The 21,698-nt window shown below is 42.8% G+C and overlaps 2 protein-coding genes across 14 annotated transcripts in view; one reads left to right on the plus strand and one right to left on the minus strand.

The window, feature by feature from the left end:
- The window catches only part of MCF2L2 (MCF.2 cell line derived transforming sequence-like 2), a 254,021-nt gene that overhangs the window by 69,267 nt on the left and 163,056 nt on the right, over nucleotides 1-21,698 (minus strand). The window contains exon 16 of one of the 8 annotated variants that reach the window (XM_074031481.1): nucleotides 7,700-7,874. The exons of the other annotated variants lie outside the window; for them this stretch is intronic. Coding sequence (XP_073887582.1) covers nucleotides 7,820-7,874 — 55 coding nt within the window. The 3' untranslated portion in view covers nucleotides 7,700-7,819. Of the gene's footprint in view, nucleotides 1-7,699; nucleotides 7,875-21,698 lie in introns of those variants that run through there. 8 annotated transcript variants of the gene reach the window in all.
- On the plus strand, nucleotides 483-21,161 carry B3GNT5 (UDP-GlcNAc:betaGal beta-1,3-N-acetylglucosaminyltransferase 5). Of its 6 annotated transcripts, none has more exons than XM_005546492.5 (3): nucleotides 483-738; nucleotides 10,188-10,369; nucleotides 17,274-21,161. In XM_005546492.5, exon 3 carries the CDS (start codon nucleotides 17,568-17,570, stop codon nucleotides 18,699-18,701), a length of 1,134 nt encoding a protein of 377 aa, XP_005546549.1. In that variant the 5' UTR covers nucleotides 483-738; nucleotides 10,188-10,369; nucleotides 17,274-17,567; the 3' UTR covers nucleotides 18,702-21,161. The 6 variants fall into 6 exon arrangements, with proteins under 6 accessions (XP_005546549.1, XP_005546548.1, XP_065396330.1 ...); XM_065540258.2 differs by lacking the exon at nucleotides 483-738 and adding an exon at nucleotides 1,412-1,546; XM_005546491.5 differs by lacking the exon at nucleotides 10,188-10,369.

The following is a 21,698-nucleotide window of genomic DNA, read 5'->3' on the forward strand; positions in this document are numbered from 1 at the left end:
AGTCATACATTTAACTCATTACCTGTCTTCTTCCTCTTATGACAAACTCAAAGCTTTTATTTTACTAAAGTATTTGGATTAATCTTTTGCTTTTCTATCATGTTCTGAAATAGGTACAATAACAGAATCGCTCAAAATATTATCTCTGTTAAATGTTTTGTAGCTTTAGGGAGATGTCTAACAACATGCGGGGAACAAGAAACCAAGCGCATACAGGATTCATTCATAATCTCTCTCCCTGAGTAGAAGCCCGCATCTCTCGATATTGTCTGGTTACCTGCAGGAAGTATTCTGAAGTTCAAAGAGGACATTCATGTGCACTCTGGCTTCCAGTTGGCCATTTAAGTAAGTGATCGCAATTAACTGAAGAGCGGCAGGGAAACACTTCCTGGAATTCTCATCCACAGACAAGTACAAACTGGGGCGGGGCCCATTACCTTCACCTACGCGCCGGGAGGGTGGCGGTCTGGCGGGCTGGGCCAGGTTCGGGCCGTGACGCCGAGAGGTGCGGGGCGCACGGCTAGGAGCCTAGCGCCCCCGCCCGGGCCGGCCCCCATTCCGCCCGCATCCAGCCCGCATCCCGCCGGGGAAGCGAGCCCAGTCCAGCGCTGCCCGTCCAGTCTTCGCCCAAGATTTAAAGCCCGCAAGTTTTGTTCTTGAGACCAGCGACTTTTGCTCCGATGCAGGAAGGAAAGCCGACCTCAGATTTGGACATTTAAAGAGCTGGGCTTGGACTTGGTGAGTTTCGCTCTAAACTGCCCTTGAAATGAAGCTAGACTTGGAGGTAAAGTCACTGGGAAGCTGGCCTGGGGCGGGGTTTCCCCCTCCTCTCGTATTTTAGAAACGGATCGCAGCAGTGCAGCCCTAGTTTGCTGTAAGTTTCCTTCCTTTGTTACTGAGGCCCCCAGAGCTCCAGGCATAAGTGGTGTGACCAGAAACCTTTTAACAAGACCCGCTTGAGAGCCTGCCTTAGAGCTCCCGCTCGGAAACGAAAAGACCACCCTAATCCGCTGCGCGGCAGAACCAGTGTCCTGTGTGGGAGGAACCGCGGCGTGCCCTGGGCTCAGGACCCGCGAGGCCGACACAGTCCGCCTCTTGGCGGAGCGCCCCGGGCCGGTGGTTCCGCGCGGAGTTAGTCTGTGGTCAGTTACGTGGTGAAAACACTGCCGTGCCGCGGCCGCATCTTTCCGCGGGCCGAGGCTTCTCTGGGTGGGAATGTTGACTTCCCTTCCGGATCGCTAAATGGGGAAAGTTCTGGCCGCTCAGCGGGATACGTCTCCAGGCCCCGGATGGTTCGTTCTCCGTGCCGCGGCCCCGAGCTGGGCTCCCTGGGTCTCCCGCGCGGGCTCCCGGCACTGGGGCTGCGGGCCGCCCCCTCCGCCCCGCCCCCGCCCGCCGCGCCTTCTCGGCCGAGCGGTTCGCGGTCTCCGGCGCGGGAGGCTCCGAGTCTGCCCACTCCGGACCGAGCGAGGTCTCCGGGGGGGAAGAGTGGCTAGGAGGTGAGGACACGCTGGTCCTCGCCCGGCGCGTGGCGCCAGGACTTCAGGTGGGAACGCGCGCTCGGGCCGGGGGCGCGCGGCTGGCGTGGACACGGGCTCGGGGCCCGCCGCCCTGGCCCGGACCGCGCACCGCCCAGCGCCGGGAAGCCGGGAAGTCGGGGAGGCCTCTCCCACCGCGGGCCCCGGCAGCCCGCCCTCCGAAAGCGCGGCGGGGAAGGAGGCTCGCCCCCTCCCCGGAGCGCCTTTGTTCCCTCCGGCCTGCCCGCGCGGGTGGCCAGCGGCTGGGACCCAGGCCGGGCCGCCGCCCAGGTGCGGCAGGTAGGCTCGGGGGCCGGGCAGCTCCGGTTGGGGTGGCTTCCCGGGGCCGGCGCAGTCCCATTCCCTGAGGAGCTCCGGCTCCTCGGTGGCGGGACCGGCCCGGGCGCGGGAGCCGCGAGGCGAACGCCGCGCCCACCAATTCAGTTGCCGGCCGGGGGCCCCAGGCTTGCGGCCACCCGCCTCCGGCGGCAGGGCTGAATTCGAGTCGACAGCCCGCGTCGGGCTGGAAAGAAGAAACCGCCAGCCTGGTAACGCTTTCGGCGAGTTACTGGCAGGGGGAAATGGGGACAGGGAAGTGGGCAGGCGGGGAGACTGGAGCCGTAGATCTTTCTGGCGGGGAGGTCGTGGCCGCTGTTTCCTTTGACTCTGCCTAATTTCATTTTGAATCCTGATGTGACAGAGGCAATTGCTTGCTTGGATACCATATAGGTAAAAGTAACAGTTTTCAACTCGGCTCTTGACTACACCCTGTACATTCTTGGCCAGTGTGGGTTTTCTTAGGTTACGGATCTTGTTAAAGGGACACTGATGTGGAAACCGCACAGTGGCTGGTGGTGGCCTGAGGCTCATATTTATGGTAATTATCTGATGAAAGTACATCCATCAGAACTGGATTTGTTCCTCTGTGCCTTTATTTTGGGAAACCTTGCCTGGTCCCTGTGGGGGATGGGAGAGGAATGTGAAAAGCTGAAGTTGACCCAGAAAAGGAAGATTGAAGGTAGTTGTATTAAGTGGTGGCACTGAAATGATCCCAACCTGAACTTGCTGAAAGGGTGATTAGTGATCAGCAGCTGATGTTATAACTTTCTCAGAAATTTATGGTAGATTTTCTATCTGGTCACAAGTGAGGAGGTGAAAGCTGCTTTCTCGGACCAACTCTTTGCTTTTAAAGCAAGCTAAATGCAATACCCGAAATGTTTTCCATTCAGTACTTAACCTGCTTGTCCTTCTCTCTCTTCCTTCTCCTCCTGCACACGCTCTGAGCATTGACTGAGCACTCTCTGAGGAGGAGGCTGACTCAGGCTGACCCTTCCCCGCCCTGCAAGGCTCCCTGTGGCACCTTAAGGTAGAACCAGTGTTATCACAGGAAAGGCCCAAGCCAAAGCTCAGAGCAGCTGTTCCAGAGAAAGTGGGAGATGAGGATGAGTAGGAGGTAGAGATGCTTATAACTGCTCTGCCCAGAGAAAACTCAGAAGGTGCAGAAGAATTTTCAAAATAAAGTACAGGCCCCATCAAGTAGAAAATGAAATATTGTATTTCATTAAAGTGGAGATCAGTTTTCTCTTTTAATAAAAGACATTCAAATGGTGAGATTGTAAAAAACAAACAAACAAAAATAAAACTTTCTAATTCTCAAAAATAGAACAGCTTGAATAATAACTCATGGGTTTTGAAATGGGTCATCTTTTAAAATGGGTCACTTTGGCTAGAATCATTGCACTTGGTGACTCACATTGTAAAGGGTCAAGTTCTTTCTGAGGCCCAATTGCACTAGAATCTGCATTTCAGAACACAGGTGTCAGGAAGAAACGGGGAGAAATTCAGAAGGAAATGGTCTCTTCTCAGAATAACAAAATGTACCCTATTTGGGGGGATTTTATATATGCTGAAGTAAATAGGTCTCAGCTTTGCATTTTTATAATACATTATGCCTTTTCTAAAATATTTCCATAGCCATTATTTTAATTCATTGTTAGAATAACCTTGTAAGGAGAGGAATTCATTATGTCCGTGTTCCAGAAACTGAGGCACAGTAAATTATTACAAGAGCTCTACCCTTTGATATGGAATCTCTGTGAGCAAAGATGTAGCCAGAACAGTGTAAATCTAGAATTAAATACCTTCCTTACAGTATGCAATATCTAACTAATATGTATCAGTTTACATATATATAGGGGATGTAAGAATCTTTATATTTAAAGGATAAGAAACTTGATCAGGTGAGATACGAGATTTGAATGAAAAAGCGATTTTTTTAAAAAAACATTTTAATTCTACAAATTCAGATGCTGGCTTTGATATGTAACTTACTCAGATTTCTCTTCCATAGAAGGTTTTAACACTAGAAGCCAGTTCTCCACAAAAGAGAATGTTCTACCAAGTGTGTAGGCAACAAAGCCCAAAAGTTCAAGTTCAAAAGCCTAAGATCCACCTAATATTTCAGATTTGACTCTTTTGCTCCTTTCCTATAACTTTCTATAACTTTTTCATAGTGCTCTAAGCAAAATAAGTTCAAGGATGGACTCACCTCAGGTTTCCTTCTCTTACTTTAGAGGACCGTATAATCTTATACCTGTGTCATCCTAATTGAAATGTATTTTAAGTGCTTGTGGGAACCATGTTATTTCCTGTCAAGAATAATGGAAGACCATTATTCTATTAATGGAATAATGGGGAACATGAGAAGGACCATATTCAGTCAATTAGGGGCGATACTTCTGCCTCACAGTATTTGCGATGTGTTAAATGGCCCTTAGCCATCAGATCAGTATTTTAAAAAACTCCTACCTAATTAATGTTTTTTGATAAGAAGCATATTATGAGTATAGCTTAGTACTCTAAAAAGAAAAAAACCTGAAAAAAAAAAAATCAGCCATCCATGAACTAACCCTGGTAAAGCTACACGAACAGATTCTAGAGAAAGGAAAATTGCACAGATGGAACATCTAATCTGGACTGACATTGTCAATAAGTTATCTCAAATGATCCTCAGAAAACACTGTCTGGTACATGGTTTAGACACAAGTCGAGCTCATGTGACCAGTAAATGGAGAGGCACAGTATACATCTACTTTTGTTTGCATTTAAACACTCTTGGCTTTTTTACTCTCTTTCACTTCCATCAGGTCCAGATTCCAGCTTGCACTGGAATATTTACTGACCCTTTGATAGAAGATCTACACCTGAAACATCTCTGAAGTCTTTTGAGCATCCTGTCCATGGCCTACTACACAGTATAAGTTAATATTTGTTGAATTAGTTAAATATAGGTATTAACCTACTTTCAGGGCTGCCCGCTGTAATGCCTAGAACAGGGCAGGCACTTAATAAATGGTAGTTAACTTAGACTAAACATTGATCCACCAAGACAGAAACATGTTACACATACCTCTTGTTTTATACCATCTTCTGCTTTTTGTACCTCTGTGTTATAAACCCTCTATCAAGTGCTGTTTCTAAAGACAATGTCCAGAATGGAACACAGGAACTGCCACTGGACAACAGGCAGACACTGGGTTATATCATCACCCTGTTTCTGAATCCTGGTTTTTCTTATGATTCAACCATGGCTAACCTTTCTGATCTCCTTTTTTCCGTCTTTTCCCTTTACCCTAACTTCTAGCCAAACTAAGTGATTTGACATTTCCCCATTCAAGCCACAACTTTTTCTCTTACGTGCTTAAAAAAATTCCTGCGTAGTCTCTCTTGGAATGTCTTATTCCCTGCTCCCTCCACTTCACCTTTTTTTTTGTTTTAGACAGAGTCTCGCTCTGTCGCCAGGCTGGAGTGCAATGGAGCCATCTCGGCTCACCGCAACCTCCGCCTCCTGGGTTCAAGCGATTCTCCTGCCTCAGCCTCCCGAGTAGCTGAGATTACAGGCATGCTCCACCACACCCAGCTAATTTTTGTGTTTTTAGTAGAGACAAAAATTAACACGGTTTCACCATGTTAGCCAGGATAGTCTCCATCTCCTGACCTCCTGATACGCCCACCTCAGCCTCCCAAAGTGCTGGGATTACAGGCGTGAACCCCCACACCCAGCCCACTTCACCCTTTTAAGCCAGCTGAAATGCTCCCTGCCGTATTCCTCCCTTCACCTTTCTTTCTCCCATCCAAGTACTAACCAGGCCCAGCCCTGCTTTAGCTTCTGAGATCAGCCAGGATCAGGCGCATTCAGGGTGGTATGGCTGTGGACTTCTTCTCTTTCTGAGCTGTCTTCCTCCTTTCCTCCGCAAACCCACATTTGAATTCTGTTCTAGCTCCTGCTCATTTGCCACCTCTCCCACAAAGCCTTCCCCAATTTCCATCTTCTCCCTGCTTCCCTCATCTCAGAGGAAAGCTCTTCATCCACAGAGCACCTGGTCTGGGGTCCATAGTTTGTTGTCCCTCGGTATCCTTGGGGAATTAGTCCCAGGACACCCCCCCATATCCATGCATGCTCAAGTCCCTTATATAAAATGGTATATCATTTGTATATAACCTATGCAATATTCTCATGTACTTTTTTTTTCTTTTTATGCTTTTAGAGATGGGGTCTCACTCTGTTGCCCAGGCTGGAGTGCAGAGGCATATAGCCTTGAGCTCCTGAGCTCAAATGATCCTCCTGCCTCAGCCTCCCAAGTAGTTGGGATTATAAGTGTGAGCTACCACACCTGGCCCATGTACTTTAAATAATCTCTAGATTACTTATAATACCTAATGCAATGTAAATGCTATGTAAACAATTGTTACACAGTATCATTTAGTGCATAATGACAAGAAAAACATGTCTGTGCATGTTCAGTACAGACACAACCATACAGTTTTTTTAAGAATGTTTTTGATCTGTAGTTGGTTGAATCTGAGGATGCGGAACCCATGAATGTACAGGGCCAACTGCATATGGGTTTCTAATAACAGATTCGTGGATGAAGGCAACCCACACAATGCAACATTTCAAATGTATTTTAGTTTTTCTGGGACAAAGCCAGCCTAACAAATCTCAAGAATGTTTGAAAAATTCTAGCTTGAGTGAACGTTGTTCTTCTGGTGACTCAAATAAAGCAGTCATTGTGTCTGAGGAGTCCTAGTGGGGTGGCAGGGGTGGGGTTGGGAGTAGTGGCTATTTGTAGCATGTTTTATGTCACATTAAAGGGATGGGTATGCATTTTAGGCAATAATTCTTACTCTTACTGATAGGTGAACTTGTATTTTTTATTCATCTACCTTATGATGGATAACTGGTTTACATCTCTTCATCAGGTTTACTTCTTATGTGTCATTTTATGAGCTGACTTCGAATATATCTTCACATTTTCCGTGCCTTTACACATGAAAACGGTTTTGATACAGCTTTTTCATTAGAGAATGACAGCTTTTCCAGGCCATGGTGTCTGTGTCTGACTCCTTGCCTTTCATTTTACCCAATACTTGCGTAAAACATCCTCCCTGACTCTGGTACTTTTTTGCCTCCTCTCCTTCCTTCCTCCCCACCTCTTTTTCTCCCCCTCCTGCGACTTTGGATCTCCGTCCTTGGAGTCCCTGAATCTTTTTTGTGGATGAAAGACTACACTCAAAGGACACAGACTGATGAGGTCAGTTCTGCCCACTGCCTCATACTACTGAGACCAAGAAGAAGAAGGAGGGAAAACTGAAATGGAAGGTTTGAAAAAGAGTATGTTAGTAAAAGAAGTAAGAACAATGCTAACAAAATGCAGCAAAACAGAAATGACTTCAAACTTCTGGCAGTGAAGCAAATTCTCATCCCTCTGGGGTTGCTTCTCTTGACCCTGCCCACCTGCTCCCCTGCCCTCCCCTCCTGATGAGAACTGCAGGAAAACCTGTGCCCATGCCAGGGAGAAAGGGCAGGTGAGGAACACAGGGATGGGGCTGGGACTGACAAGCTGCTCTAAGCTGCCACAGGGTCTGGAGTTTGTTGATGTTACATGGTTAACTCGGTATCTCGGTGCCTCAGTATCTTTTGCAACATGGGGAGGGAGATCCTTTCTTCCTCAAAGGCTGTTGTCAGGCTTCAAGAGCTACCATATTTGTAAGGCATTTGGAACAGGGCGTGGTGTACAGTAGACATACCCATTATACACCAAATTAAAGTATAAAACAATACTGATTCTTACTAAGGATTAGTATTGGTTTATGATAATTATATACACTAAGGGTTAGTCTTGTTTTTTGATACTTTAGGTTGGTATACATACATATACTAAGAATGCAGGCATGTCCATGGAAGTCAGCAATATTCAGCCCCCAGCAGGTCCCAGTCAGCAGGACAGGGATTAGGGGAGTCAGGTGAGGCAGGGCTGTGTAAGTGCAGGGTTGGAGCCTGTCTTGGTTGCTAGACTGGGTAAAAGGAGAAGTTTGTTTCTTAAGTAGGCAAGAAAGAAACTGACAAGAGTTATATTTAAAAGAGCAAGCACCCCTGTCAACCCAAACAACTGTGTTGCAAGAAGGAGCACAGAGGGCCAAGCTCAGAAAAGCAAGTGTTTGACCTCTCTGAGACCTCCTTTATATGTCAGCTTTTTAAAATTTGTTTCAAATTTTGCATAATCAAACTGGTTACTGGGAATTATTGATTTCATATAACGTCCCTAAAATAGAAGAATAATCTATAATCACATGCCACAAGTCCCGTTAATAAAGACTTAGGGTGTGTCTTTACCCAGTTGTTCATTTGAAATTTCCCTGTCTTTACTTCCCCCATAACCAGCAAACAAATCTACACCCATGTTTAACTTATAAAGAAAGATATAGCTTAGTTAACATAGGTGGAGATCTTGTACCTGGATTCACATTGAAGGTTTTATTATCCAGCTTTCCCCTCTGTCCCAGAGCCATGATTGCTAAAGTGGAATTTAAAGTCTCTTTGGACTAACACTGAATCAAGAACTAACTCTATAAATGTATTCTCTGCAGAAGGATAAGAATTCCAAATGGCTTCTAATTTTTGCCTATGGCTTGAAATAAAGTTTCATATAGCTAAAGTCCCAGCACAAAAACACTCGAAGACAGCCATTAGGTAGAATTTTTTTCTTTTTTAGAGGTCTTATATTGGAAATATAACAGTTGCAAAGATATCTAATGTTTCACCTTAAAATGTGAGTTATAAATTCAGAGTTCACATTGCCTCCTTCCTTCTTGAGCAAATAGACTAGGCAATTAGTACCAAATAGTAACTAGTTATATTTCTTAACACCAATTATTGTAACTAATTTATTAAGAAGAAATCTATGCAGATCAAATTATAGCTTTTCCAGGAAGTGCGGGGCTTTTTATTCCTGATCGCTCTCAACGAGGTAATTTGGCTTCTGAAGATTGGTCCTAGCTATACTTAATAGGAAACAGATGACAAGAAGCAGCCAGGAAAAAAAAACTTGGAATGTAGAACAAAATGCAGCATAAAGATGGTACAGAAGATTTTATCTTTCTTTCCTTTCGTTATGTCTGGACAGGAACTAAAAACTCTCCCACATGGGACTTAATTATTAAGTAATAAAAGTTTAAATGTAAAAGATATAAAGGCATGAGAATATAAAGGAATTTTTTAAAAATCTGCGACTCACTGGAGGAGCCTCATCTAGTCCTGCTTTATAAGCATGTCACTTTGAAAGGGATCATTATATTTTCATGACTCATGGGGATATTCCAAATATTAAGTTGATTTTTAAAATGAAAATTATCAGTTCAGTCTTGTTTTCTATATAGGTTTCACTACAATATTTTATTTCCCCAGCAAGGAAAAAACCAGAACTAGAACAGAATGATTAAATTTCTTAGTTTTCTTCTAATCCGTTAGTATTTCCATCGAATTATACTGCCTTCTTATATAGAATTTCTGGGTTTGTTCTTGTTTTGGCAACAATTGAAGTAAGAGAGGATGATTTTATGGTAGAGGTTTGATTCGATTCTAGATTGGTGTTTTTCGGCTATGTAGAACACAATCTATTCATGGTTCAGACAACCGTTTTAGGAGGTTTTCATGTCCAGCATTTAAAAAAAATAGGAATAGAAGTGGGCATTCATATATATATATATATGTATATATATGAATATTAAGTAATAAAAGTATAAAATATATAAAGGAATGAGGAATGTATATATATTATATATATACACACACACACACCAAATTAAAGTATAAAACAATACGAATTCTTACTAAGGATTAGTTCTTACTAAGGATTAGTATTCTTACTAAGGATTAGTATTGTTTTTTGATACTTTAGGTTGGTATACATACATATACTAAGAATGCAAGCATCTCCATGGAAGTCAGCAATATTCAGCCCCCAGCAGGTCCCAGTCAGCAGGACAGGGATTAGGGGAGTCAGGTGAAGCAGGGCTGTGTAAGTACAGGGTTGGAGCCTGTCTTGGTTTACAGTTTTGACATTTTGTTCATTGTGGATTTTTTGCAGTAACTTTGATTTTTAAAAAATACCGCATCAAAGTATTATACTGACTACTGAGTTATTATACTGACTACTTAAATTGTACACCTAAAGTAAGTGGCTCCCTTGTCTCCCTCTAGTCCTGGCCCCGATCAGTATGGTTTACAGAGGGAATGGTTAGTGTTGGGGAACTAGGGAGCCTGTGAGGAGGCGGCCCACAAGGGGAGGAGGAGCTGATGGTGTGTCTGATGTCTCCTCCTTTCTCTAGGAAGCAGACAGGAGGTGAAGTCTTCGGAGTGAGGGGACAGAGCCTGGGAGGGGAGATTTAGCATGGCCGCTGAAGAGACCAGGAAAGGGAGAAGGTCTGGGACAAGTGCAAGAACAGTCACACGGCACTGAAAACTTTGCCCAAAGCTAGATAGTGCCATTTGTGGTGACGCTGCCTGCCTGGTAAGTTCCGTTTCCACTGCATCCCTGGAGGTGTCGTAGGAACAGGAAGATGGGAGGGTGGCGCTGGGGTCTGGGGTTGTTGGGGTGGGAGGGCAAAGGTGTCCGATGATGATTCTGCATCTGAGACAGGGGAGGTGCGTGAGGAAGAAAGGTCAGGAGACTGCTGGGCGTGGTGGGGTGGCAGAAGGTTCTGGATGAATATTTAGAAGTTGCAGCTAGGAGTGAGCATACTATAGAATGAGTATCCTGGAATTTGAAGTCTCAGAAGAAATGCAGTTCTTGGTGAAGCCATGTAAACAACTTCCTGGCTGCTAAGCTGTCTTGAGTGTTGGGAGACAACATGAACAAAATGGTCTACACATCATAAGGTTTCCTTAAACTTGAGTGTGTTGTATGTCTCCTAAGTAAAATGCAGAAATACAGTTCACTGTTGCTTCTCTTCCTGGAAATTGCCCTCCCCAACCTCAAACCAGCCCCCAAGTGGGGCAGGGTCCATCTTTAGACCCTCCCGTAGCACCCAGCATAACCCTAATTACATGGTCAGTGTCTCTCTTCCCCACTTAGAGCTCCAAGACCAGGGCCTTGTTTGTCCTGCTTACCCACTCTACCCATTTGTTAACCCCATCTTAATTTTCTGATGAACGAGACCTTTTTTCATTGACTCCTCCTTTTTCTCCTTCTCCGGAGTTTATTTTTCCTTCAGGCCCATTGCTCTCTCTCCACCTAGAGAGCTTATCCACATTCATGAAATTAGTCATCTTCATGCTGAGAGTACCCACCTGGATCTCCCCAGTCTTGTCTAGCTTGTCTTAGATTATTACCCTCTGGACATCTGTACCTTATTGTCTCTCCATCACCCTCGAACTCAACGCAAGTCTAAAATCAAATGCAATCCCCTTCGCTCCTAACTCAGGAAACAGTTTTCCCTCCCTTGTCGGTAATGCTTGAAATTAGCTCTCACTTCTCCTCTTCCTCCTTTACTCCCCATCCCAGGTCATTCATCAGGACCTGCTAGGTCTTTTTCTTGAAAGGGCCTTCTTTATGCCTTCCTTTCCTCCCCACTTCCACTACCCTTGACTAGGCCTTCCTCACCTCATCCGGCATCAGTACGAGCCCCTGAGAAACCAGCGTCCTGATCTTCAGGCATTCTGCATTTCACCCTGCACCACCATTGCCAGTTTAATCCCTCTTGCTCAAACTTAATAAATACTGAGCAAGGGAGTTACCATGACAAACAAAACCTGAAATTTCTATGACTTCCTGCTGCTGTCTGTACCCTCTAAGACTCCTCTACCTGATTTTTAAGGTTCTCCATAAGTAGGTTCCCACCTCTCTGCTTTCAAATCAATGGCTCTTTCTCAAATATCTGCCATATGCAGTTCTTGTCTGAAACAAAGGTTGCTCCTACTCCTGCAGCCACCTAAATCCTAGTCATCCTCAGGCCCTCCTAAAATCCTGACTAATCCAGCCCCCACTGATTTCTCTACTAGTCCCAGAGACTTTCCTCTTGCGCCTGGGGTTGGTATCATGCAGATTAGTGCTGACACACTGTACCTTACCAGGATTTGTCCATTGTTGTCTGTGGGAACTATGCTTTCATGTGGGAACTATGAGTCTTGTCACAAATAGACTGTAAATGCTTTGAGATTGGAGACTGTAAAATACTTATTCATGGTCTCCCACTGTGACTGGTATAAGAACTCGCAGAGTAAATACTCATATACTTACAGGATTAATTGAAACACTGGAGACTGAGGTTGTTTAACTTGTACTTAAAAGTGTGGACCTCCCCATCTTGATTAAAACTTCAAAATGGATAGCAGGTTTTACATATTATCTCAGCATCACAAAAGTAGACTCCACAAAGAAATGAGTTGATAGCAGGGGTAAGGTTTAAAAAAATCAGGGATTATTGCAGGGAAACTTGTAACCTTTGGGTGTGCTAACTAGTTTCTTCCCAAAAAGTTTAAAGAGCTCTCTTGTGAAAGAATATTCCTATGAGTAACTGAGGGGTACGGCTCCCAGACTGAAAAGTATTTGGGGTCTGTCACCTCTTTTCTGATGTTCCTACTTCTATTCTTTATTCTTCTGACTACCTCTATTAGGAAAGATAATACTAAGAATACCTGTCCCTTCTTCTCAGTCCAAATAGAAGCAAACCCAGGTTGTATTTGAGATATCTGCATATTTTCTTCCAAGCAATTCTTTGTCCTCTTCTCTCCCATGCTTTTCTATTTCCTATTTTCAGCAGGCTCTGAAGTCATCTATAATTTTTACTGCCCCTCAGTGACATTACATGGATATTCATCCCCGATTTGCAGATTAAAGCACTGAATCAGAGTGAGGTGAGGGTTGCCCAAGGTTACACAATAAATCTGGCCCCAAACAGGGGTAACCCTTGAGTTTCTAGCCTGTTGATTGGCCACTGACCCGTGCTGCAGGCACACAAAGGAAGCTGCACCCACAGCAGTCTGTTGTGGATGGTTGCTGAGCTTCGCATTCGGCATTGGGCTTGCTTTGTTTCCTGCCAGGCCCAGCATTTTCTTCTACCAGATCGGCAGGCTTTGTGGGCGTCTTCCTAGGGCCCTCCCCTGCACTCTGAATAGGAAAGCTGGAAGCTGTGCTTTAGAGAAGCTTTAAGACGCTGTAAGAAACCAGAAGAGTGAGTGCCAGTTGTATGTGCGTGGTCTCCATCCGCAGAGCCGGAGCTGGGCGCAACAGTGTTGACTTGTAATTGATGAATTTAGATCGGGGGCAGGCCGGGGGAGGGCAGTGCTTTTGATTTAGGCTGGGAAAGGCCTCCTAGTGACTATGTTCAATTTGGAGGAATTCAGATGTTCTTTTGTGATACAAGTGAAGCTGTGTAATACAAATGAGGAGTTTTACCTTCCCTAAATCTTCCCCTTATCATTCCCGTATTATCAGTGAGATCTGGTTACGATTTATGTAAATGGTGGCTAAAAAATTCAAACGACTGAGGGGGAGAATTCTCATTTTAGAACTTCACATGCTGTGCTGAATAAGTAGCGTGGGATGTTGGCTTTGTGACAGGTCTTTTGTCATTTTTCAGAAAGCATTTTGACTTGTTAATGTCAATTTGGAACAGTTGAAAAAATACAGGAAAATAAGGTAAATAACATACATATTGAGGGTGGGGACAAAATGAATGTTCTGAACCAGCTGCCAGCTTACAGTAGCCATATAAGCAGTAGCAGCAACGCACCAACCTGGTGAGTAATAGGCCTGATTCACTGGAGAGATAGTAGCGCCTTTAATGAGTCAGATGGATGCACACTGGGTGTGGGAGCAGTTGGACTTGTGGGCAGAAAGTCTAGCAAGAAGCTCAGACTTGCAAACAACTCTAGGACATGCAAAGCAAGCTGGCATTGGAGCTTGCTGGACACAGCTGCTCAGGAATAGGCAGCTGGTTTTCCCTTTGATCCCTGAGATTCCAAAGGTTACTTTCCTCTTTGTTCCCTTCCCAGGGTCAATTAGAGTAGAAACTGCAGATGCTTTTCAGTTGAGAATTTTCCTAGATTTCTTAAAAATGTGTATGCTGGCTTCAAATCTGCCATCAAGAATTCCATTACCTTACTTTAAGCCTCCAGTTCCTTCAAGATGTATTGTGGAGGAGACCAGAGGGCCCTTGCTTTGAGGCTTCAGAGGATGGTCATTATCTGGGTGAGCACTGTGGATAAAGGCTGCGAGAGCAACTGAAAGAAAGTGGGCCCCTGAATGAAAGTGATTTTGCAAAGTTTAGGCAGATGCCACCATCAGAAACTGATATTTTCTGATGTCTTTCTCACCTTCCTCTAGAGCATTCAGTCCAGAAATGACCAGCCTGTCCAAGGAGGAAATTACTGATATTGATCTGTTCCTTAGAGCAGTGTTTCAGCCTTTTTTTTTTTTTTTTTTTTTTTTGAGACGGAATCTCATTCTGTTACCCAGGCTGGAGTGCAGTGGCATGATCTCAGCTCATTGTAACCTCCACCTTCCTGGTTCAAGCGATTCTCCTGCCTCAGCCTCCTTAGTAGCTGGAATTACAGGTGTGCACCACCACACCCAGCTAATTTTTGTATTTTTGATAGAGATGGGGTTTCACCATGTTGCCAAGCTGGTCTCAAACTCCTGACCTCAAGTGATCCTCCTGCCTCGGCCTCCCAGAGTGCTGGGATTACAGGCATGAGCCACCACGCCCGGCCTTCAGCCTTTGTGATGGTAAAGCACAGTAACACATTTCTCATTACACCCCTGGACGCACACACACATAAAACCCAAAAGTTTCACAAAATGATTCTTGCTCTTACTACTTTCAGTACACTCTGCATTTAAAAAAAAGAGAATGCTGGCTGTGGCTTCCTAAGTGGTACGTGCAGTTTTCACATCAGTGCCCTTAGCAATAAAATGTGTCCTATACTGATTATCTCTGGACAAAGTCTGAATGGGGCTTGGCTCTAATCTCTAGTCCTCACTGGACATTTTACATACCTGGCCTTTGCCTCTACCCTGATGTGGAATGATCATGGGGGTGGGAAATACAGCTGGATCCGAAAGCTCTGAAGTGGGGATGGAGGTGTCACAGCTGAGGCTAGGCCCATTCTGCAGGGCACTCAGTGTGTGCAGTTGGTTTTCTATCAGGGGTCAACTGGCAGGGGGACTTGAGGACAGATCTCTGGGCATGAAGCAGGGCCTTTGCCTGGGGCTTGCTATGTGGCTCAGCCTACACAGCTCTCTCCCTGTCAGTCCTGTCCAAAGCCCAGGAAACTAATGTACCACCCCTGAGGAAGACAGCCTACCTCTCCATCCAAGGAAGTGTTTTACCTGTGGTAAGCACTGGGGACAGAATCCTTGAGAAAGGAGGGTGCTATGTCCCAGTGGTGGAAGAAAAGAGAGGACCTGGGGTAAGCAGCCATGGCATGGACCTCATCTGAGGTGGCACCTGGCTAGGCGTCCTGACCCCCAATCTTTCCCCAGTAACCATCACTTTGAGTAAACAGTGGCTCCACCCCCAGCATGGTTCTTTGCACCAACATTTGGGGAATGCCTACCAGGGGTCACACACTGACCTGGATGCTGAGTGTAGGGTGTCTACAACATCGTGCCTAAAAAGTCTCTGTATGGGGTATAAGAAGGTGCTGGTGCAATACAGATGAGATGAGAAGCATCTTTCAGGGAATGGGTTGATCCCAATTCAGGCTTCCCAGAGAAGGATGTCTATAGACTTGATATTAGCAAGGGAGGTAGGGTAACCAGGCCACAGGACTGCTGGTGTAAAGACCAGGGCATATGAAATGGCAAGTGTGATTGTGCTTTCAGCCAGTAATTTGGTATTGTCAAATGATGTGACCAAATAGCTGGAGAGGCAGATCCTAAAGGGTCCTGTGAGCCAGGCTAGACTTCATCTTGTCACTAACTAGTGGAGAGGCTCTGAAGGAGATAAAAAAGCTCAGTTCGTCTCGTGATTAAATCCAAGTTTTACAAAGTCACTCTGACTGTAAGTGGAAGGTGGGTTGGCCAGGGGATCATCTAGTCTGGGTGAGAGGGGATAACATGAAGGGGTGAAGAGAGATTTTGAAGTGATTCACAGGATTAAATATTTAAATAACGGAAGTGGAGGAGATGGGGCGGGGGGTGTTCCAGATTTCAGGCACAAAAGAAAGAAGTGCAGTAAGCACAAATAAAGAGAAATAGGAACAGCAGGTTTTAGGGGAGAAGATAACAGAATGGGTTAGAAATGACACTTGAGGCCGGGCGTGGTGGCTCACGCCTGTAATCCCAGCACTTTGGGAGGCTGAGATGGGTAGATCACAAGGTCAGGAGATTGAGAACATCCTGGCTAACACAGTGAAACCCCGTCTCTACTAAAAATACAAAAAATTAGCCTGGCATGGTGGCGGGTGCCTGTAGTACCAGCTATTCGCTACTCGGGAGGCTGAGGCAGGAGAATGGCGTGAACCCAGGAGGCGGAGCACTCCAGCCTGGGAGACAGTGAGACTCCGTCTCAAAAAAATAAAAAGAAATGACACTTGAGTACCCTAGTGTGCTAGGTAATGATCTGTCTTCTGTCTGCTTCCCTTCATTTATCATGTATATTCCCATTTAATTTGCACAAAGACTTTGAGTTAAATGGTCTTACCCCAATTTGTCAAATTTCTGTGTTAGATGCATGATATGGTACAAGAAACCATAAGTGGCTGAGGCAGCATTGGTGTTCAAATTGCCTGACTACAAAGACAGTGCTTGTTGGCTACATTCTGTTGCTTCCCAGTTTAGAACATTTTACATTGATGCGCCTGTTGCATTTCCAAATAAAAAAGTGCAGAAAGAAGGTGGCTGTATAAATCTGGGGCTCACAAACTAATTTTCATTATTGAGAGTTTGCTTTCAAGGAGCAAATTGTGACTCCTTGATTATGAACCTTAATTAAAAAAAATAATAATAATAAGTCTTATTCCTGTCTTGTCTGGGGCAAGCCTTAATGGATTTTTACTGCTGTGAATTTTCTTTTCATTGAAGATTTTGCCTTCATCTATGTATCTACTTTCCTCCTGACCATATTCAAGGCAGTTTATTCATGAATATACCCATTTGTGAAATTTGAACTTAAGTATACAAGATTATAGCTGTTTGGGAAGCTTTTTTTTATTTTTTTAAGAGTGGGAGTAGAAAAAGGTCTCTGTATTCTGAATGGGAAGACAGTGTAAAGCAATTTTTTCCCTTTTCCTGTCCTCCTTAAAAAAAAAAAATAAACAGCCATATGCCTCTGCCAAATACTAACTGCCTCATCACCTTTTGTCCAGATCGGGCAGCTTACATTTGGTTTTAAGAAATTAGGAATATGTGTCTTTCTGGCACCTCAGTAACCCACGTGATTGTGATTCTTTTCTCTTCTTGACTCTGATAGGTGGCATGGAATGTTCACATGGGAGAGCCACATGAGGCCGCCCACCACGCTTCCTGAAGGATGCCCGGGTGGAAGAATTTTGACGTGCCAGTGTCCTCGTTCTACAGGGTGTTCCATTCTTTCACAATCTCAGAAAAATGGGATTAAAAGAAACTATTTTGTGAAATAAGAAAACTGTTTTCCATTTTTAATGACCAACATGTATTAAGATGGACACCTACTCTACGAAATACGAAGTTCTATGGTCCCGAAGAAGCCAGTGCCTATCCTAAATAAAAACAGACTTGAGTGGATATGAGAATGTTGATTAGTGGCAGAAGAGTCAAAAAATGGCAGTTTATTCAGTTATTTGCAACTTGTTTTATAGGGAGCCTCATGTTTTTTTGGGAACCGATCGATAATCACATTGTGAGCCATATGAAGTCATATTCTTACAGATACCTCATAAATAGCTATGACTTTGTGAACGATACCCTGTCTCTTAAGCACACCTCAGCGGGGCCTCGCTACCAGTACTTGATTAACCACAAGGAAAAGTGTCAAGCTCAAGACGTCCTCCTTTTACTGTTTGTAAAAACCGCTCCTGAAAACTACGATCGACGTTCCGCAATTAGAAAGACGTGGGGCAATGAGAATTACGTTCGGTCTCAGCTGAATGCCAACATCAAAACTCTGTTTGCCTTAGGAACTCCTAGTCCACTGGAGGGAGAAGAACTACAAAGAAAACTGGTTTGGGAAGATCAAATGTACAATGATGTAATTCAGCAAGACTTTGTTGATTCTTTCTACAATCTTACTCTGAAATTACTTATGCAGTTCAGTTGGGCAAATACCTATTGTCCACATGCCAAATTTCTTATGACTGCTGATGATGACATATTTATTCACATGCCAAATCTGATTGAATACCTTCAAAGTTTAGAACAAATTGGTGTTCAAGACTTTTGGATTGGTCGTGTCCATCGTGGTGCCCCTCCCATTAGACATAAAAGCAGCAAATACTATGTGTCCTATGAAATGTACCAGTGGCCAGCTTACCCTGACTATACAGCTGGAGCTGCCTATGTAATCTCGGGTGATGTAGCTGCCAAAGTCTATGAGGCGTCACAGACACTTAATTCTAGTCTTTACATAGACGATGTGTTCATGGGCCTCTGTGCCAATAAAATAGGGATAGTACCACAGTACCATGTGTTTTTTTCTGGAGAGGGTAAAACTCCTTATCATCCCTGCATCTACGAAAAAATGATGACATCTCATGGACATTTACAAGATCTCCAGGACCTTTGGAAGAATGCTACAGATCCTAAAGTAAAAACCATTTCAAAAGGTTTTTTTGGTCAAATATACTGCAGATTAATGAAGATAATTCTCCTTTGTAAAATTAGCTATGTGGACACATATCCTTGTAGGGCTGCGTTTATCTAATAGTACTTGAATGTTGTATGTTTTCACTGTCAGTGAGTCAAACCTGGATGAAAAAAAACCTTTAAATGTTTGTCTATGCCCTAAGTAAAATGAGCATGAAAGACAAATATTTTGAAAGCCTAGTCCATCAGAATGTTTCTTTGATTCTAGAAGCTGTTTAATATCACTTATCTATTTCATTGCCTAAATTCATTTCAAAGAATTCATATTTAGAAAAGGTTTATATTATTAGTGAAAACAAAACTAAAGGGAAGTTCAAGTTCTCATGTAATGCCACATTATATACTTGAGGCGTAGAGACGTTATTAAGAAGTCTTGATGTTAGAATAATTGCTTTTGGAAAATACCAAATGAACGTATAGTACAACATTTCAAGGAAATGAATATATTGTTAGACCAGGTAAACAAGTTTATTTTTGTTAAACAGCACTTGGTGGAGGTAGTAGGGGCAGGGAAAGGTCAGCATAGGAGAGAAAGTACATGAATCTGGTAAAAGAAAGTCTCTTGTTCTTACGAGGAGATGTAGAAAAATATGTACAATGTTATTATAAACAGACACATCACTTCTTACCACATCCATGTAGCTATTGGTGATAGAGTCATTAAAATACCTTTTTTTTTTTTTGGTATCTTTTTTCAAAGTTTAATGAGAACTTTGAGAAAAGTGAGTAATGCTGCCCTAATACTTTGTATGTTTTTAATGGATTTTTTTTAAGTATTAGAAAATGACACATAACATGGGCAGTTGGTTGCTCATAGGGTCCTTCTGTAGGGAGAAACCATTGTTAATTCAAATAAGCTGATTTTAATGAAGTTTTCAACTGGTTTTTAAATATTCAATATTGATCTGTGTTTAAGGTTGTTATTTGAATGTAGTTTACATAGAGGAATATAATAATGGAGAGACTTCAAATGGAAAGAGAGAACATTACAAGCCAAATTTATCCATAATTTTATAAAATGAAATCTTAGTGTCTAAATCATTGTACTGATTACTAAAATTAACCCACTCCTCCCCGATGAGGTCTTATAAACCACAGCACTTTGTTCCAAGTTCAGAGTTTTAAATTGAGAGCATTAAACATCAAAGTTATAATATCTAAAACAATTTATTTTTCATCAAATAGCTGTCAGAGGTGATCTTTATTTTCTAAATAATTCAAACTTGAAAACAGTAAAAAAGTGATGGAAAAGTTGCCAGTTTGGGGTTTAAACCATTTTTAAAGCTGCATGTTCCTTGCAATCAGAGAGATGTGTCTGAGATCTAATAAAGTAAGTTACATTTATTTTACAAAGCGGGATAAAAATGTGGCTATAATACACTACCTCCCTTCACTACAGAAAGAATTAGGTGGTGTCTACTGCTAGGGAGATTATATGAAGGCCAAAACAATGACTTCAGCAACAGTGGCTGAACTCACTCTAAGACCTTTGACAGCAGAGGCACCTGTTAGGGAAAATAAGATGTCTCATATAATAAGGTAATGTCTAAAAACATGCAAAACAAAACTAAAAAAGATTTATCAGTATACACAACTGGATGATGATACTTAACAATTTTTAGCAGGTAGCTTTTTAATGTTTACAGAAATTTTAATTTTTTTCTATTTTGAAATTTGAGGCTTGTTTACATTGCTTAGATAATTTAGTATTTTTAACTAATGTCAAAACTACAATGTCAAACATTCTAGGTTGTAGTTACTTTCAGAGTAGATGCAGGGTTTTAGATCATCACAGTTTAAGTTTTCTGACCAATTTTTAAAAACGTAGAGAACAAAAGCATATTTGACCAAGCAACAGGCTTATAATTAATTTTTATTAGTTGATTCTTTAATGATATATTGCCTTTTGGCCATATATACCCTGTGTATCTATACTTGGAAGTGTTTAAAGTTGCCATTGGTTGAAAACATCAGTGTCTCTGGCCATCAAAGTGATCTTGTTTACAGCAGTGCTTTTGTGAAACTATTATTTATTTGCTAAAAGAACTCTTCTGAACCGTGTCCTTTTTATTTTTGCTTAGAATAGAATGGAGCAGGTTTAAATTTCAAGGAAATATGAAGGCACTTCCTTTTTTTTCTAAGAAGGAAGTTGCTAGATGATTCCCTCATCACACTTAAAGTACTGAGAAGAGTATTTGTAAATAAAAGGGTTCCAACCTTTTAAAAAAGAAGGAAAAAACTTTTTGGTGCTCTAAATGCAGGGCTATCTTTTTTAAAAATGTCAACAAAGGGAAAATAAACTATCAGCTTGGATGGTCACTTGAATAGAAGATGGTTATACACAGTGTTATTGTTAAAAATTTTTTTACCTTTTGGTTGGTTTGCATCTTTTTTCCATATTGTTAATTTTATACCAAAATGTTAAATATTTGTATTTGACTTTTGCTCTTGTATGACAAAATAATTAGTGGGTTTAAAAAAAAAAATCTATGATTTCCAATAAACAACTGAAAAATTATCAGGAGATGTGTATTTAAACTTTTTCATGAACATTGCTTATATAATCATTCATTCTGTTTTAATGTCCTACATGGTCTTAGCCCTATTCCTATAGGATGATCATGTTCTCTGCATTATAGGGCCACCTAAGATGCTACTGTTTGTCAAATGACTCACGCTGGAATGTCTGGATGGGGAGATGTTCTTTCCTAATGTAGTCATGTGCCACAAAATGACGTTTCGGTTAACAATGGACCATATATATGACGACAGTCCCATGAAATTGTAATGGAGCTGCCCTACACAGGTGTACCATTTTTTATCTTTTATTTCAGATTTTTACTGTACCTTTTGTACATTTAGATATATTTAGATACATAAATACTTTCCATTGTCTTACAGTTGCCTGCAGTATTCAGTAACATGCTGTACAGGTTTGTAGCCCAGGAGCAATAGGCTCTACCATATAGCTAGGTGTCTAGTAGGCTATTCCATCTAGGTTCTCGTATGTATACCCTGGGATGTTTGCATGTCCATGTGGTCACCTAAAGATACA

The sequence above is a fragment of the Macaca fascicularis genome, chromosome 2, assembly GCF_037993035.2.
Source record: "Macaca fascicularis isolate 582-1 chromosome 2, T2T-MFA8v1.1".
NCBI classification, from domain to species: Eukaryota; Metazoa; Chordata; class Mammalia; order Primates; family Cercopithecidae; genus Macaca; species Macaca fascicularis.

What these genes read in the sequence shown, in the direction of transcription:
- B3GNT5 (XM_005546492.5), top strand. Translation starts at nt 17,568, where the DNA reads ATGAGAATGTTGATTAGTGGCAGAAGAGTCAAAAAATGGCAGTTTATT.